The sequence below is a fragment of the Pezoporus flaviventris genome, unplaced genomic scaffold, assembly GCF_033815535.1.
Source record: "Pezoporus flaviventris isolate CSIRO_AGI_PZ_B2104156 unplaced genomic scaffold, CSIRO_AGI_Pfla_v1 ptg000001l, whole genome shotgun sequence".
Taxonomy (NCBI): Eukaryota; Metazoa; Chordata; class Aves; order Psittaciformes; family Psittacidae; genus Pezoporus; species Pezoporus flaviventris.
In genome coordinates, this window is record NW_026892549.1 from 35,051,595 (window position 1) to 35,067,054 (window position 15,460).

The 15,460-nt window shown below is 45.6% G+C and overlaps 1 protein-coding gene across 7 annotated transcripts in view; it reads left to right on the plus strand.

Annotated features, from left to right (window-relative positions):
- NDST2 (N-deacetylase and N-sulfotransferase 2) overlaps positions 1-15,460 on the plus strand; it is a 138,086-nt gene that overhangs the window by 109,261 nt on the left and 13,365 nt on the right. For all 7 annotated transcript variants that reach the window (XM_061451277.1, XM_061451303.1, XM_061451309.1 and 4 more), the window contains 5 exons: positions 1,583-2,980; positions 10,735-10,822; positions 11,011-11,165; positions 12,660-12,845; positions 13,256-13,384. In XM_061451277.1, coding sequence (XP_061307261.1) covers positions 1,988-2,980; positions 10,735-10,822; positions 11,011-11,165; positions 12,660-12,845; positions 13,256-13,384 — 1,551 coding nt within the window. In that variant the 5' untranslated portion in view covers positions 1,583-1,987. The remainder of the gene's footprint in view (positions 1-1,582; positions 2,981-10,734; positions 10,823-11,010; positions 11,166-12,659; positions 12,846-13,255; positions 13,385-15,460) is intronic.

Here is a 15,460-nt window from a genome sequence, read left to right on the forward strand (position 1 = left end):
AGCAACATCTGGCATTCAGGGTGTCCGTGCATTGTGCTGGGAGGGGCGGGCAGCAGGTGCTCCCTAGAATCCCACCTGTATCCCAGCTAATGGTGTTGTCGCTGTAGGTGAGTCACCCTTCTGGTAAGGGAGAGAAGAACTACACAGTGATTTCATTTTATTTTTAAACCAAAGAGCAGTTTAGTTACTTTCCCTGGTGTTTATGTTTGGTGTTTGTTGGCTTTGTTGAGCATTTTAGCCTGGAAAAATAACAGCATATGGTGAAATAGTCTGCTGTCATAAACACAAAGCAGGAGGTGAGAGAGCTTTGTAACAAGAAGCATTCGCATGTTTGAGACCAACCCAAATTCACGTTGTGCTGTTGGTGATTTGAAACTGGCTTCATGCTCTTCAGAGGCATGTGAGGGAAGGTGAGGAAAATCTGAGGAGATGTTTCCCGTCCAACTGCCACCGAATCGATTGGCAGCAATCAGGTGTATGGTGTGTGGGCAGCCTTGCCACCTGGCTCCATGATGTCTGAGGGACATTGTATCTCCAGAGCCATGTTTTGACGGCCCTAAAAGAACATGAATTCCCAGGAAGAGCGGGGCAGCCTCATAGAGAGGGGTGGGAATCATGAAAATTGGGAGCTGTGGGGCATTCTGTGGGAATTCCGTGATAATTTGAGGCATTCAGGGGACTGGAGCACCTCCCGTATGAAGACAGGCTGAGAAAGTTGGGGCTGTTCAGCCTGGAGAAGAGAAGGCTGTGTGGAGACCTCATAGCAGCCTTCCAGTATCTGAAGGGGGCCTATAGGGATGCTGGGGAGGGACTCTTCATTAGGGACTTTAGTGAGAGGACAAGGGGTAACGGGTTAAAACTTAAAGGGGGGAAGTTTAGGTTGGATATAAGGAGGAAATTCTTTCCTGTTAGGGTGGTGAAGCACTGGAATAGGTTTGCCAAGGGAGGTTGTGAATGCTCCATCCCTGTCAGTGTTCAAGACCAGGTTGGACAGAGCCTTGGGTGACATAGTTTAGTGTGAGGTGTCCCTGCCCATGGCAGGGGGGCTGGAACTTGATGATCTTCAGGTCCTTTCCAACCCTAAATATTCTATGTTTCTATGATTCTGCTGGGCTTGACGCAGCATATCCTGAGGGCCTAGGAAGTTGCTGGCAAGGACTTGGACACATCACTGTTAGTATTGGAAGTGGGCAAGATGGAGAATGTGAGGGCTCTTTCTTCTTGTTGTTAATTTTGAAATAGAGGCTAGAATAAAAGGGGTTCATGTTTTCTGTTCAGTGGCATAAAGAGGAGTGGGGAAGGCCAGGTATGGCAGCTCTGCTTGCTGTAGCGTGTGAGAAACTCACCCAGGGTGAATGCTGAGTGCCTGTGCACTGTCAGGGCCTTTCTCTCAAAGGCCATTATGGAGGTTCTGCCAAGCTCCCACACAAAAGGTGTGTGTCACTTCCCAGGGAGCATGTCTGCCTGCTGACAGGCGAGCGGTGCTGCCCACCTAGCACCTGCTGATCCTGCCATTTAATCTCAAACCCGTTAAATAACATGAATCCATACTGAGAATTGACTTTTTCTTTTTGAATTGCAGGGTGCAAAGAGAAGGTGGCATCATGTGAATGCAGAACAGCTAGGAGAGAAACGGGACACCTGGGAAGGCTGAGCTGAGACTGCTCGTGCACAGGATGACAGACTGATTTGCTCTTCCAAACGATTCAGGGAAACTTCACTCCTCCAAAAGACTTCCTCGAGTGAGAGGAGAGGAGCAGAAGGAAGCATACAAAAGAGCGATGGGAATTGAGGGCCATGGTTACCTGAGATAAATGGCAGATCCCTGGGAGTCTAGCCTTGTACCTGTTCGCCTTCGCTTTGTTTCTCTCCGCAGCTGCTCTTTCTTCTCTGCGAGCTGCTGCTGGGTGCTGCCGCGGCAGCACTGGAGACCTCAGGAGCGCCGTGGGTGCAGCGCGTGAGGAGGGGCTGGGCAGCCCGCCTCACCATGATTCAGCTGTGGAAAGTGGTGCGGCATGTGCGACAGCTGGAGCTGCACAGGTTGATCCTGCTGCTCATCGCCTTCAGCCTCATCTCCATGTGCATCCTGGCCTACTACGTCACTAACAGTCCCAAAATCAAGGAGCCACCGCCCCTGCCCTTCAGCGACTGCAGCAGTCAGCACCGTGTCTTGATCCCACCGCAAGCCAGCTGGAGGCTCACGAAGTCTGTGGACACCTCACGCACAGATCCTGTGGTGTTAGTCTTTGTGGAAAGCATTTACTCCCAGCTGGGGCAGGAAATAGTGGCCATCCTGGAATCTAGCCGGTTTAAATACAGGACAGAGATCGCCCCTGGCAAAGGGGATATGCCCACCCTGACAGACAAAGACAGAGGACGCTACGCTCTTATTATCTATGAGAACATCCTTAAATATGTGAACCTAGATGCTTGGAACCGAGAGCTGCTGGACAAATACTGTGTAGAGTATGGAGTGGGGATTATAGGCTTTTTCAAAGCCAATGAGAACAGCCTGCTCAGTGCACAGCTCAAGGGTTTCCCCCTTTTCCTACATTCCAACTTGGGGCTGCGGGACTATCACATCAACCCTAGTGCTCCCTTGCTCTACGTCACCCGGGCTAATGAGGTGGAGCAAGGTCCCCTGCCTGGTGATGACTGGACTGTGTTCCAGTCAAACCACAGCACCTATGAGCCGGTGCTGTTGGCCAGCACGAAGTCCTCAGAGTCTATTCCTCACCTGGCCACCCACAAAGCATTGCATGCCACAGTGGTGCAGGACCTGGGTCTGCATGATGGGATCCAGCGGGTTCTCTTCGGCAATAACCTCAATTTTTGGCTGCACAAACTCATTTTTGTGGATGCCATTGCCTACTTGACTGGCAAGCGCCTCTGTCTCACACTTGATCGCTATATCCTCGTTGACATTGATGATATATTTGTGGGAAAAGAGGGCACTCGCATGAAAGTGTCGGATGTAGAGGTAAAGTTCCTAGAATAACTACAGGCACCAGGCAATTCTCTAGTGTGTGTGGTATGCCAGGAAAGGCAGGGTTGCATTTAATTTGAGTGCAAGACTTGATTGCTGCAATTGTTCTCATCTTAAACAGAGAACTGGCCTGCAAATGGCCAGTTCTGAGGCCAGATGCTGAGGCATCCTGTGTGATGCTCTCAACTGTTTTGCAGGTTCAAAAGGAGCATTTTTCATGCTGGGACCTGTAGCTGGCCTCTCTGAATTTAGGAGGATGTTGCCTATGGTGGTCTGTTCTGTCTCATCTTTAACACAGGGAGCAGACATATGCAGATTTCTTCTGTCAAATCTATTTGTAGCTGTATATGTACTTTTCAAAAGGAAAAGGCGGATTGTAATAGAATAGAATATAAAACTGTATTAGATTATTATGATGTGTATAAACTGTATGTATTATATTGCAAAGCTGTTGGCTGGTCCCTGGAGTGTAAACTGCAATAGTCTATGTTTTAGCCATCTAGCTTTTCAGGACATAACTGAACTGGAAAAAGAAAGGTTTTCTCTCACCCTTTATTACACCCCTCTCATATCCTCCACCAGCAACCCCCATTCCGGAGCAGGAAATACCCAAATATTCATCAGGGAAACATGGTCACACCAGGCTTTCATGAGAACCATCTCCGTGGCCTCATGATTGGGAAAGAGAGATGCCATCTTTATGGTTTGCTTTCTTTGGCAGTTCCTTGAGTAATACAGTGACCTATTAGGAAAGGATACGGGAAAGGCACAGAGAGAGGGATATTTTCTGGAGGAGAGGGAAGCAAGACAGGCAAAGGAGTAAGCAAGTAGGAAGAAGGTAAGAAACCAAGTGCCCCTTCTAATTCTTTGTGTCCTTGAAAGTGTGTGATAGAGCGTTCTTCTAAGTCCGTGATACATGTACATATGCTGCATCATGGAGCTAAGGACTTGCCTTGTAGCTTCCCCATCAGATACTGACTGGTGTCTTCCCCATCAGTTCTGGTTTGTAGCCATTGAGGCAGGTGTGTTGTCTGTTTCTCCAGGTCTGCTGAGGTTGTTACCACGGGTATGAGGCTCCAAGCCTTTCTCTCTGGCTTCCCATTTAGCACTTGCCCTTAGATAAGTCCTGGCTGGATTTTCCTGGATACCAGTCATGATGACAGTAAGCCTGTGACAGCAGCTGCCTTACCGTGTTTCCAAAACAACTTCAAACTGAAGCACCCTTTAACCTTTCATCTGAGTGCACAGAACATTTGAGGCAAAGGTATAAAACAAAATACTGTTATACACATGTGCCCCCTTACCTGAACCAGACCTCATCCATTACATGTTCCAAGAGCACTCTTACACCTCACTTAGGAGTCTTACCTCCTTTTCTATCTGTTTTTTGCATCTGTGCAAGACGTATCTCGGTTTATCTCCATTTTTCGAGGTTTTGAGATTTTAAGTTCTGTTTTCCCAGATTTGCCTTGGGGGGAATGCATTCTGTTCAGAGCTAGCTTTATCTTTTCAGTTCATTTGAAGCTGCATGCCTTAAGCAGCTGTAATCGCATGCCATTATTTATTTTACTTGTTTCATGCTTTAATAATTCTTTAGAGGCACCTTTGACCATAGGTCTCTGAGCAAACAGATGTATAAAAAGTGTTTCCAAGCAGTCAGATATAGAAAAAATAGAGCAGTTTTTATATGATACTTATTTAAGGAAAGTGCTACAATTTTCATCATTTCACCACAGTGTCCATGTGTTTTGAGGAGCTGTGATGTTCTGAATTTGTTGTTTGACGCATCACAATCTCATCTTGGTCTTAAGCAGGCCCTGCACCCTCTACACCAAATTGGCAGAGATTCTCACTTTTGTAACGTTTGTGCAGGTTGCAGACTCATGTGAGAATGCAGGAGATAGGTGGCCAAACCCCTTGGAAACAAAGGGTGCTCTAGTGATGTTAAAAACAAACCCAGACAAAATAATTCCCAAAGATGCTTTGTTTGGGTTTTAACAGGGTGAAATGGAGGAATAATCTGTGATCAGTAAGCAGAGAATCTCAGGCAAAGCAGATAAAACCCAGATTTATCCATTTAAAAGAAGCTCTCTGATTGCAGAGACATGAGAGGGTAATGAATTTTTACCTTTTAAAAGCGAGAAATAACTACATGGATTTGTTGATAGCCTCTCACCGTGGGGAGAGAAGGGAATATAATAGTGGCAGAACAGCTGGCATTTTTTTTGGCCTTTCATATGAAAGCTCTGTCTCAGGGCTGTTAACACACAGCTCCTTATCTGAAAGGTTAGATTACAATGGTGAGGGTAGCGGTTTGGAGATTGGATGTTGTGTGAAGGTATAAAATTCACTCTGCTGTCCCAGTGAGCCTGTTCGCCATGTGCAGGTACACATTCAGAGAGCTTCCAAACAAAATGGCTATTAAAAGAATGCATGTCCATAGTAGATGTCCTGTATGAGAGGAGAAATGTTTTTATTGGTGATGCTTGAAGGAGAGTTGAATGGCTTTGTTCTTCCACAAGGCAAAAAAGGAATTGTGCTTGCTTTTACTTTAAAGTTGGTAACCCTTGAGTTCCTGTTTCTACTGAAGGGCAGCAGCCAGGGGCTTGCCATCCTCAATTGGATTGAAACAGTTGGAAGTTGAACAAGAAAAATGTTTTTCCCTTGTAAAGTTTACCAGAGATTTGAGCTGCATGTAATTAACAAAACAAAAATCTCAGAAAATCCCTTCTCTTCCCAATTATTCCGTATTCAGTCTCTTCTAAAATCATAATCCTTGAAATTCACCAAACCTCAGTGGAACTGGCCAGCAAAGATGAGCCGTTTCTAATGCAAAAGGATCTGGCTTGTATGATCATTCCTGCTTGTCCTTAGGTATAAGGAAAAAAGATTAAGTAGATCAGGTTTTGCCTCTTTTGCTAGTAATCTCTACAAGGGCATAAATAGTGAGCAGTTCTTGCTAGCAAGTCTGAGAGAAAGCTAAGTGCAGATCAAGGACAGCCCTTTCATTTTGGGTTATGAGGGTAGAAGAGAGTGAGTCTGGTGAGGCTGGCTGTCAGCCTGCTCTTGCCTTTCTAAATTGTAGAGAATGATCTTACATGAAATGAAAATACTCAGCAATTTCTAACTCGCTGATTCTAACATTGTAAGAGGTAGAAGTACCAGTACCATGAATGCTTTCTGTTTTGACGGTGCTGTTTTGAACTATGCCACTGCTACTGCTGGGTGGTGAGAAGACTGCAGAAAATTCTCTTGTGAGTGTGCTGCCCTGTGTCATAGGGCCAGATCCTACGAAGGTGTCTCTGCAACACATTCCTAATATGCTTTGTAAAAGCGTTTGAGATGAGGCTGTCAAAGTGCTCTGCTTTTCTCCTCCATTTTTTATCATCTGTTTCTCTGCATTTGTCCATGTGCTTTTCCTAGACTCATGGTATCCTCTCTTCCCAGCTCTGACTCTCAAACTTGTTTCCCCCTTTTCTTTTGCATCTTTTTAGAAGGACCTGAGATAGGGGAGGTAACATTTAGGGTTTGTGTGAAACAGCTAAAATCTCTGCAAATGCTTTTGCAAGTTAAAAATGTTGTAGCTAAACACAACAGTTTTATGAAGGTTTAGCCCTGTATTATTGCGATGCCAATCTTAGAAGAGGAGTAGGTCCTAAAGAAACAACCTGAAGAGGGTACAATGCTGTGGTTTCCCCCCATTTCTTCTTCGGTCCTAGAATTTTAATCCCATTGTGAGAGTTTTTGTCTTTTACTGGACAGCATTAAGTGTCTGTAAGTCTTTGCAGATCCATCAGTGAGATTGTACAGTTGGGGATTTTTTAATGTGTTGCAACAAAGTGCACGATTTTAAACTTCTTTTCCCCTAACATTTGCTTAGAAGTAATTATCATTATTTGAGATTATCAGAAAGCCTTTTTTAAAGTGTTAGGCATCGGACATCAGACTGAAGCTTAGATCTTTTTCACACTGTGCCCAGAAATGTGCCTTGGAATGTAGATGTCTGTCACTTGGGCTTGCGGTATGGCTGCCCCAAGTAAGTACTAAAGGCCTTCAGAAGCACGGGTCATGACTTGCAGAGGATGTTCTCCAATAGACTCTGGCAAGCGTGAAGCAGGTCTGGGTGTGCTGTAGCTTAGGAGTTCAAGTGGCCAGTGCTGGGAATCTCTTGGGAAACTCCATCTATTCCTTCCTGGGGCGAACCTTGCAGAACTTGTAGTAGGAGCTTAGCAGGGAAGGGGGTCTTTCTGGCGAGCTAGTATTCTTGGCTGCATCTTGGGAGGATTTTGTGGTGGAAGATAGCTAGAAAATACAAAACAGAAATACTTGGAGGGATTGGAGGGGCAGTTTTCTGGGAGAAGAAACCTTGCTTTTAAGAGATGGGGGGTAGCTAAAATGCTAGCCCTCTGACCCATACCATGGGAACAACTAAATGTCTTGCATCATAAAATCAGCTAGGTTGGAAAAGACCTTTAAGATCATCAAGTCCAACTGTTACCCCAGTGTTGCCATGTCCACCACTAAACCGTGTCACTAAAGGCTTTGTCTACATGTTTCTGAACACTTCCAGGGACGATGACTCTACCACTTCCCTGTACAGCCTGTTCCAATGCCTGACCACCCTTTGGGGAAGAAACTGCTCCTAATATCCAGTCTAAACCTCCCCTGGTGCAGCTTGAAGCCATTACCTCTTGTCCTGTCACTCATTACTTGGGAAGAGGCCAGGAACCTCCTCGCTCCATCCTCCTTTCAGGCAGTTGTAGAGAGTAATAAGGTCCCCCCTGAGCCTTCTCTTCTCCAGACAGAGCAACCCCAGCTCCCTCAGCCATTCCTCATCACACTTGTGCTTCAGACCCTCCACCAGCTTTGTTGCTCTTTGGACCCACTCCAGCACCTCAGTATCTCCCTTGTAGTGAGGGGCCCAGAACTGAACACAGTAATCAAGGTGCAGCCTCACCAGTGCACAGATTAGGCACATGAAGATCTGTTTACATCTGGCTAGCTGTTAATGGATAGCCTATTCTGTATTTCTTGATGGCATTTAATATAAAATATCAGAGTACATTATGAATATAAATGAAATGCCACTTGAGTCACCTGTAAGACATTATTAGTACTATCATCTTCATCCTACTTTATCAACAAGAAAGATAGTGCAGAGGTGTCAGAGCAGGCAGAAGAGTCATGTTCCTGGCCTATTCCCACATCTGTGTTGTTTCACCTTAATACATACAGCTCACACATCTCTGAACCAGTGTGCTAGGGAAGAGTGAATACATAATGATGAAATAGATTTCCAGATATTTTACATTGGCACCTTAATCTCTTTTATCCTGTGCAGGGGATGGCTTCAGACCTATTCCATGCCACCTTGTGGATGTGGCTGTGAAAAGGATCCAGCATCAGCAGAGGGCTGGCACAAGATTAGCAATAAACCAACCAGGAAGGCAGGACTCCATAGTCTTGGAGTTCCTGGGACCCCTGTGGTTCATCTCTGGTCCCTCGCCAGACACAAAGGATTGCTGGGCTTTTTGGGATTTATCATCAGTCAGATGTGTTGTCATGGTAACCCCACCCAGGCTTTAAATCTCCCTCTGTGCAGAGGAATGCTAAGCCTCTTAACCGCTGTCTTTCCTCCCTCCACCTTCCTACCCAGGCTTGGGGAACTGGATGTGCCTGTCAGAGCAGCAGAGAGGTGGTGATGTGTGGGACATCTCTGGAGACAAGACACAAAAGTTGTACTTTCCTGTCCAGGATACTGGGCGATATGTTCAAGGTGGTGGTCCCAGATGAGATGTGATATTGTCATCCAGCTGTGCAGACAGGTGCTTCTCTGTAAAGGGATGCACAGCTCTGAAGTCTGTGCTCCCTGATGCTTCTGATGAGTCCCTGCACCTTACAGAGTTACATGAGGGGAACGTGACCTCCTGCTGCCTATTCTGGATCTTGTGCAGCAAAGGGGACTTCAGCCATCAGTGCTGCTGGCATGTCAGCTTTTAAAAACACTTGCTTAACATTTATGATAGGTTCTGGAGATGTCATGCAATACATTCCTCAAAATACTACTCTTGGGTGGGGCCTGGGCTATGGATGTGGTAGGCATATGGCTACGGAGAGCTGGGATCTTTGACATTTGTCCCAGGCTGCATTTGATGTCAGTGTTGCGTGAATCTGGGGAGGAGGAACCGGGCATTAAGTGTGTCTCTAAGGAAAAGTCTGAAAGCTTGGTTCCCTCAGAGCACTGAGCCTCTCTGCAGCACTGCAGAAATAATCTGTCTGGTCTTCACACCTTGCTGTGTGAAGAGGTCATGTTCTGCCTGCCTTGGGAATACTGCTCAACTTCTGCACTCCCAGAAGTCAACACTGCTTTGAAATGTGAGTAACAGCACTGATTTGTCAGGATGTCCTTAAGTGGCGAGTGTCAAGGGTCCACAGGATGAGAGTCTGTATTTGTGAATGCACTTTTACCACCTAGGGAGCAGTGCCCCTAAACAATGCCTGTAGAGTGTGAGCCATGTGAAAGCAGTGTTGTAGTGCTCTTCTGTGCTTCTTGGGGCTGGGGAAGGGCAGCTGGTGCAGAAAGATCTGCCCATCTCCCCTGCACAGTTTGGAAAGCACTTACCCCAGTATTATGTGCCAAGTTGCTTGTGTGTTCAAATCTAGCCCAGGTCTGCTGTTGGGAGGTCATCACCTTCACCTTGGTGTAGCCACTCATCCATTGCTTCCTTGGAAAAGCTATTAAAAACTAAATAACTGCCTGGGCAAGGACTATCTCTGTCACCTGCCAGCAGCCCTCCTGCCGGGTCCCTGTTTGATTGAGAGCTCCTCCCATGGGAGCTGCACCAGCGACACATTCCCTGAAGCACGCAGATAGCAGCAGAGTGTGCATCTCGGGGCTCTCTCTTTTTATTGTTTTCCAACAGAACAGATTTGACTGGAATTGGTTTGTATCTTACTTGTCTAGGACATGCTGAGCCTCTGGGGTTTTGTTCTGCCAAGGTTGTCTGTCTTGCTCTGTTCACTGCTGGACCTTGGGGTTTGTGGCAGAAGGCTCCTTCCCTTTGGCTAGAGCAATTACTTTGGACATTTAAAGCAGACAAAGTGAGCAGGAGAGAACCTGTAAGAGATCTGATGACTGTGAATGTCAGCTCCCTCAAGTTCTATTTCCAGAATCCAGGAAACTTTTCTGATACAAAAGAATATCTCCGTGGCAGGACTCCTTTCACAAGTAGTTCTGCAAATCCACCTTTCCTCTCAAAATAAATCCCCCTCCCTTCGGATCACTTAGTTACTGTTCATGACACTGTTGACTTCCTTTGACTATGCACCTTGTGCTGCCCCATCCTCCTTTTCATTAACATAAAGGCTCGGAGAAAGGGCAGATGTTCGATGGTGATGTCCCAGCCAGCACAGGAGATGAAGGGAGCACTGAGGTTGAACGTGTTAAGAGTAGGGGATCTGTTGCTTGGAAGTGAGATTTATTTTTCCATTGCCTTAGCACAGGCACTCTGGGTCCTTCACATTGAAGTAGAGAGCATCATCTGACTGGTTTTAAAGTGGCATCATTTAGTACAGCGGGACTACTTCAGAGGCTCTATGTGGAATGCCTGGCTACGCTGCTTCACTCCACAGACAACAGTGCCTTAGCCCTGTGATACCTTTTCAGACTGAACTGGGCACCAGCAAAGCACAGAGAAATGTTACAGAGAACTGAATATGAGCATTTCTTTTTCCTTTCATTCAAACAGGCTTTACTGAGCACCCAGAATAAGCTGAGAACTTTAGTCCCAAATTTCACCTTTAACCTGGGCTTCTCAGGGAAATTCTACCACACAGGTAAGCCCCTGGCACCCCTTTGTCCCAGTGCCTGCATACAGCCCCCGTGTCCATGTGCATGTGTACCACACTGGAGAAAGCATTATTCTCTGTTGGGAGGACTCAGCATTGCAGGGGATTAGCCACTGCTTTGAAACAAGGAGCCCCTTTTCTGCCTTTTGGTTTTGCACTTTTTCTGCTCTCTGTAGGTACAGATGAGGAAGATGAAGGGGATGACATGCTGCTCAAACACAGGAAGGAGTTCTGGTGGTTCCCTCACATGTGGAGTCACATGCAACCTCATCTTTTCCACAACGTCACTGTGCTGGCTGAGCAGATGAAGCTCAACAAGCAGTTTGCTGTGGTAAGGGGCATCGCAGTTTAGTTACTTTACTGTACTAATCCTTAAACATTCTCCTCCTGGGATAGGAGTTCGGGCCTCACTGAACAGCAATATTGGTCTGGTAACTCAGATGCATTTAAGAAAGGCAGTTCTGAAAATTTAAATTGGTCTGCAGCTCCTGCTGTCTTCAGGCAAGAAACACCATTCCCGTGCCTGCCTGTGAAATGGGAATGTTTCCTGGCACCTGCATGGCCCCAGGCAGCTCTACTACATTCCACGGTGCAAATCCCAAGGCTGTTGTTTGCTGAGGTGTGAATTTGTAGCATTACCATCCAAATCCAATTAATTTACAGACTCTGGCAGTGAGAAAGCATTTCCTTTTCCATCCTTATGCACTGTGGTTTTGTAAGGAAGTCACCTGGTTGGTTGTATAAAATGCTCTGTGTGCTAACAGCCTTACTTCTGGTCTCCTCAGGCAATGCTGAAGAAGCTAGTTATCTAGGAAGTGCAGGGGAAATTCCCTGGGTTTGGCAGAGGGGGAAGCTTTGAACATCCTGCATTGTTGGAACAATGTCTGTTTGATGCTTACAGCCCAGAGTTGAGTATAGCATACATGTTTTTCTGAAATGAAATGTCCTCTTCACCTCTAGTTTGGTTCTTTTGATGGTAATCCCCTTGGGAGTAGCAGGCTGCTGTCTTGTGTTCCCATGACATACACAGATTAGGAATGATCTTGAATTCAGAGCACAGTTGCAGCATTATAGAACAATTTAGGCTCCTCCTTTTCCTGGTTGAATAACAGTGCAGTCTTTTCCAAAGAGACACAAAGTACAGAACACAATTACTCGTATTTAAACAGGCTAGCAGTGGGAAGGAGAAGGTTATTGCTTCATTTAGGGGCTCTGGTTTTCCTGTACACCACCAGGGCAGAGCTGTCATCATTCATATTGTTACCAGAACTACACAGTGGAATTAAAACCCATGAAATTCAGATATTTCCTGTCATTTTAATGTAGCTCCAGGCCCCTGTATCTCCACCCTCAGTAGTCCCTTGTTACATGTCTGCTTTTATTTGAATTGCTAGAGATGAGACAGATCCCAGGCATCTTCCTTTCTTTCTATATTGGTTAAGGAAATTTTGCTTTCCTCCTCTAGTGGCTCAGATCTAGGCATTGTGGGAGTGAGATATGTCACTTAACAGCATTGATTAGTTTGCAGTAACCCAGGAGCCTGACCTCAGGCTTGTGAATTAATCTCGTCACACCTGGAAGCTACACCACCATTCTTACAGCAGCTGTTACCAGTGCTAAACATCCTGGTTGATACAGAATTACCTTTATACTTCTATAGATTCATAAAACAAGAAGTTACAAGCAGTATTTCAGGTTTCCCAATCCAGAGAGTTTTCATGTTGCTTTGTCACCTTGCTCCAACTTCGAGTTGATTGCTAAATATGTTCCTTATTAAGGATCTTAGTTAAGTATTGAATGATCAGGCTGCATATTCTGCTTCCAGGAGCATGGGATTCCCACAGACTTGGGCTATGCTGTAGCCCCCCATCATTCTGGGGTTTATCCTGTCCATACACAACTCTATGAGGCATGGAAATCCGTTTGGAGCATCCAAGTAACGAGCACAGAGGAATACCCACACCTGCGCCCTGCCCGGTACCGGCGTGGATTCATCCATAATGGAATCATGGTGAGCACAGCTGGGTGATCAGAGCCCACTTTCTTGCCCAAGGGACGGTCTCGTAGTGACCTGTATCAGAGACATTAATCTTATTATCACCAGTGTTTCCAAAATCACTAAGTCAAGCAAAGAGAAAAAAAGCTTGGCTGCAGCCAGTTTGTGTGTTTCTCAGTACAATTCAGAGGTCAGTACTGAACAGAGAGCAGAACCAAGCACAAGAAGACTAAACTGAGATCCCACTGACTTGTCCGTGCTGTGATGAGTAAATGGTTGGGAGGAATATCAAAAGAGTTCTCTGAACCCCTGTCGATTATGTCCCTTACTCTTCATATTGATCCAGAGTGCTGCTCTGACACTTCGCTGGCAGATCCTGCTGCATCTGCCTCTTACCTAATTTTGCTTTTCTCTGATATTGCTAGGTCTTGCCTCGACAGACCTGTGGTCTTTTTACTCACACTATCTTCTATAATGAGTATCCTGGTGGCTCAAAGGAGTTGGACAAGAGCATTCGTGGTGGTGAACTCTTCCTGACGGTGCTCCTAAACCCAGTAAGTTAATCTGAAAGGGGAATCGGTGTATGGGTATCTCGGCTGATGTGCCTGATGTGGAAAAGGACTAGATCTTACAGGGGATTCAGTATAAGCACCACCATGTGATGGTAAGGAGATGTGCAAAAGAGGGCCAAGGAAGTCGTTGTAGTTAATGATGTTTTTCTTTATACACTGCCAAGGACACATCAGTGTCGAGTGTTAGAAACTAGCTAGGGTGACACTGAGTGAGTATGGCCCAAGGTAGAGTGGGTGTTACCAAGACCACTGCATCTTCATGAATCAGAAGTGAGATGTGCCTTGGCTCCTTCTGTTCCTTGCACATCTGCCGCCTGTTGGCTTCTCCGCTGGCTCACTGATGAGTTTGGTCACAATAATTGCTTTCTCTGGGCTTTTGTTATGAAGTGTTCTCTCCTTTCTTCCAGTATGTATGCACTTCAAAACAATTTCTATGTGCCTTTTTTTGTGATGTAGTCACCCTAAGGCATTTGGGGGGATCTGCATCTAACACAGGTGTTTCTTTTTCCCTTCCAGTACTTGACAATTCAGTCAAAACACAAAGCTAAAGTAGTACCTTCAACACCATGCAGTCCCTTCTCAGTTCTTAGCCATGGATGACAAATCACATGAGTTTCTCACTCCCCATTGAAGCTGTGAAGATGTACTAGGTGGCAAGAGAAACACACACAAAAAAAGCAGTAATTTTTAGAAGATCCTGAATGTATGGAATTAGGAGACAAATCTGTGTAGCTCTTTCCTTCACACTCCCTCACATTCCTGCTTGTTGGCTGCAGCAGGAAAACGTGCTGTTCTTTTTTATTGTACAGTAACATTCTCAATTCCCCACCTAAATTTGTTTCTTACTAAAGCTGATTTGGCATCTGTTGTCTTCCCTTTCTCTGAATGGACATCAGCTTGCCAAGTTTACATAGTGATTTTAGAATGTCTACCTCTAATGTAGCCACTCCCAAATATAATGGTGTTTAATCTCTTTTCTCATGACTTCCAAATTTCTACCTTCTTACTTCTCCATTATCTTTTCCACCAGCCCTGAATATGGGCAAAAAGCCATGCAAGCAGATCTGAGAGAAAGTAGGTTGGTTCTGCCTAGCTTCCTAGGTGGGAACCCTGGAGTATTGGTCCCATTCATTGAATTCTTTTTTGTGGGTTTTGTCATGTAACTTCAGTGCCTCTTTCTCCCTGATTTTTCTTTCACTGCCTTCTCCTCTTGTAGGGTTGAATATGCAGATATAGTTACTTTTGGTCGGGGCTCTAGAGGCTCAGTGAATCATAAATTCAAGCTTTTCCCCTCAATGAGCTTAATTCTTTCTTGTCTCCTGTTTTTCCTAGTGCTTAATGCCTCTGCTCTCCTTGAAGTAGAACTGTGATAGTGAAAAGACCCTTGCAATGTGCTCTGGGTGCATCACACAAACAGGCTGTAGTTTACAAACAGGCCCTGTGTTTCTTTCTGAAGGTTAGCCTGTGACCACCTCTGCCTTGGTGTCTGATCCACAGGAGATACGGGTCTATAACAGCCCTAGGTAGAAAACTGGTCTGGAAGCCCTAGGTAGAAAGAAGGTCTGGAAGCCAACCTTCCATCCCCAAGGTCTGGAAGCCAGCCTTCTGTGCCTGCCAGCTGAGACACAATTGTTATCTTTGCACAGGACCAAATCTACCTGCTTAATAGAAGTCTATAGTAAGGAGAAGGCTGTTCTTTGTGGTACGTATGGAGTGATCAGTCAGAGGGAAACAAACTGCTTTCTTCTCTGTGACCACTGCTTTTCTGGGTTTCTGTTGCCATACGCTGGGTGAATTCCCCCTTGTCGCACTTCATAATTGTCAGATCTTGAAGAATGCCTGCAGAACTAGCTACTGTGAAACTTAAGAATTCTAATCCAGGGATCATTGCTGTGCCAAGCAGTTCATAGAAACATGCTTTCTAGAGCTGCCCATTAAAATTTGCTGGTAAGTTTGTGATGGTCAAAGCAGCTGGCAGTGATCTGTGATCCAGAAGGTTTGGGAAGGTTGTGCTCTGGTATAGGATGAGCTTATTTGCCAGATTTACTGTTGGCTCTT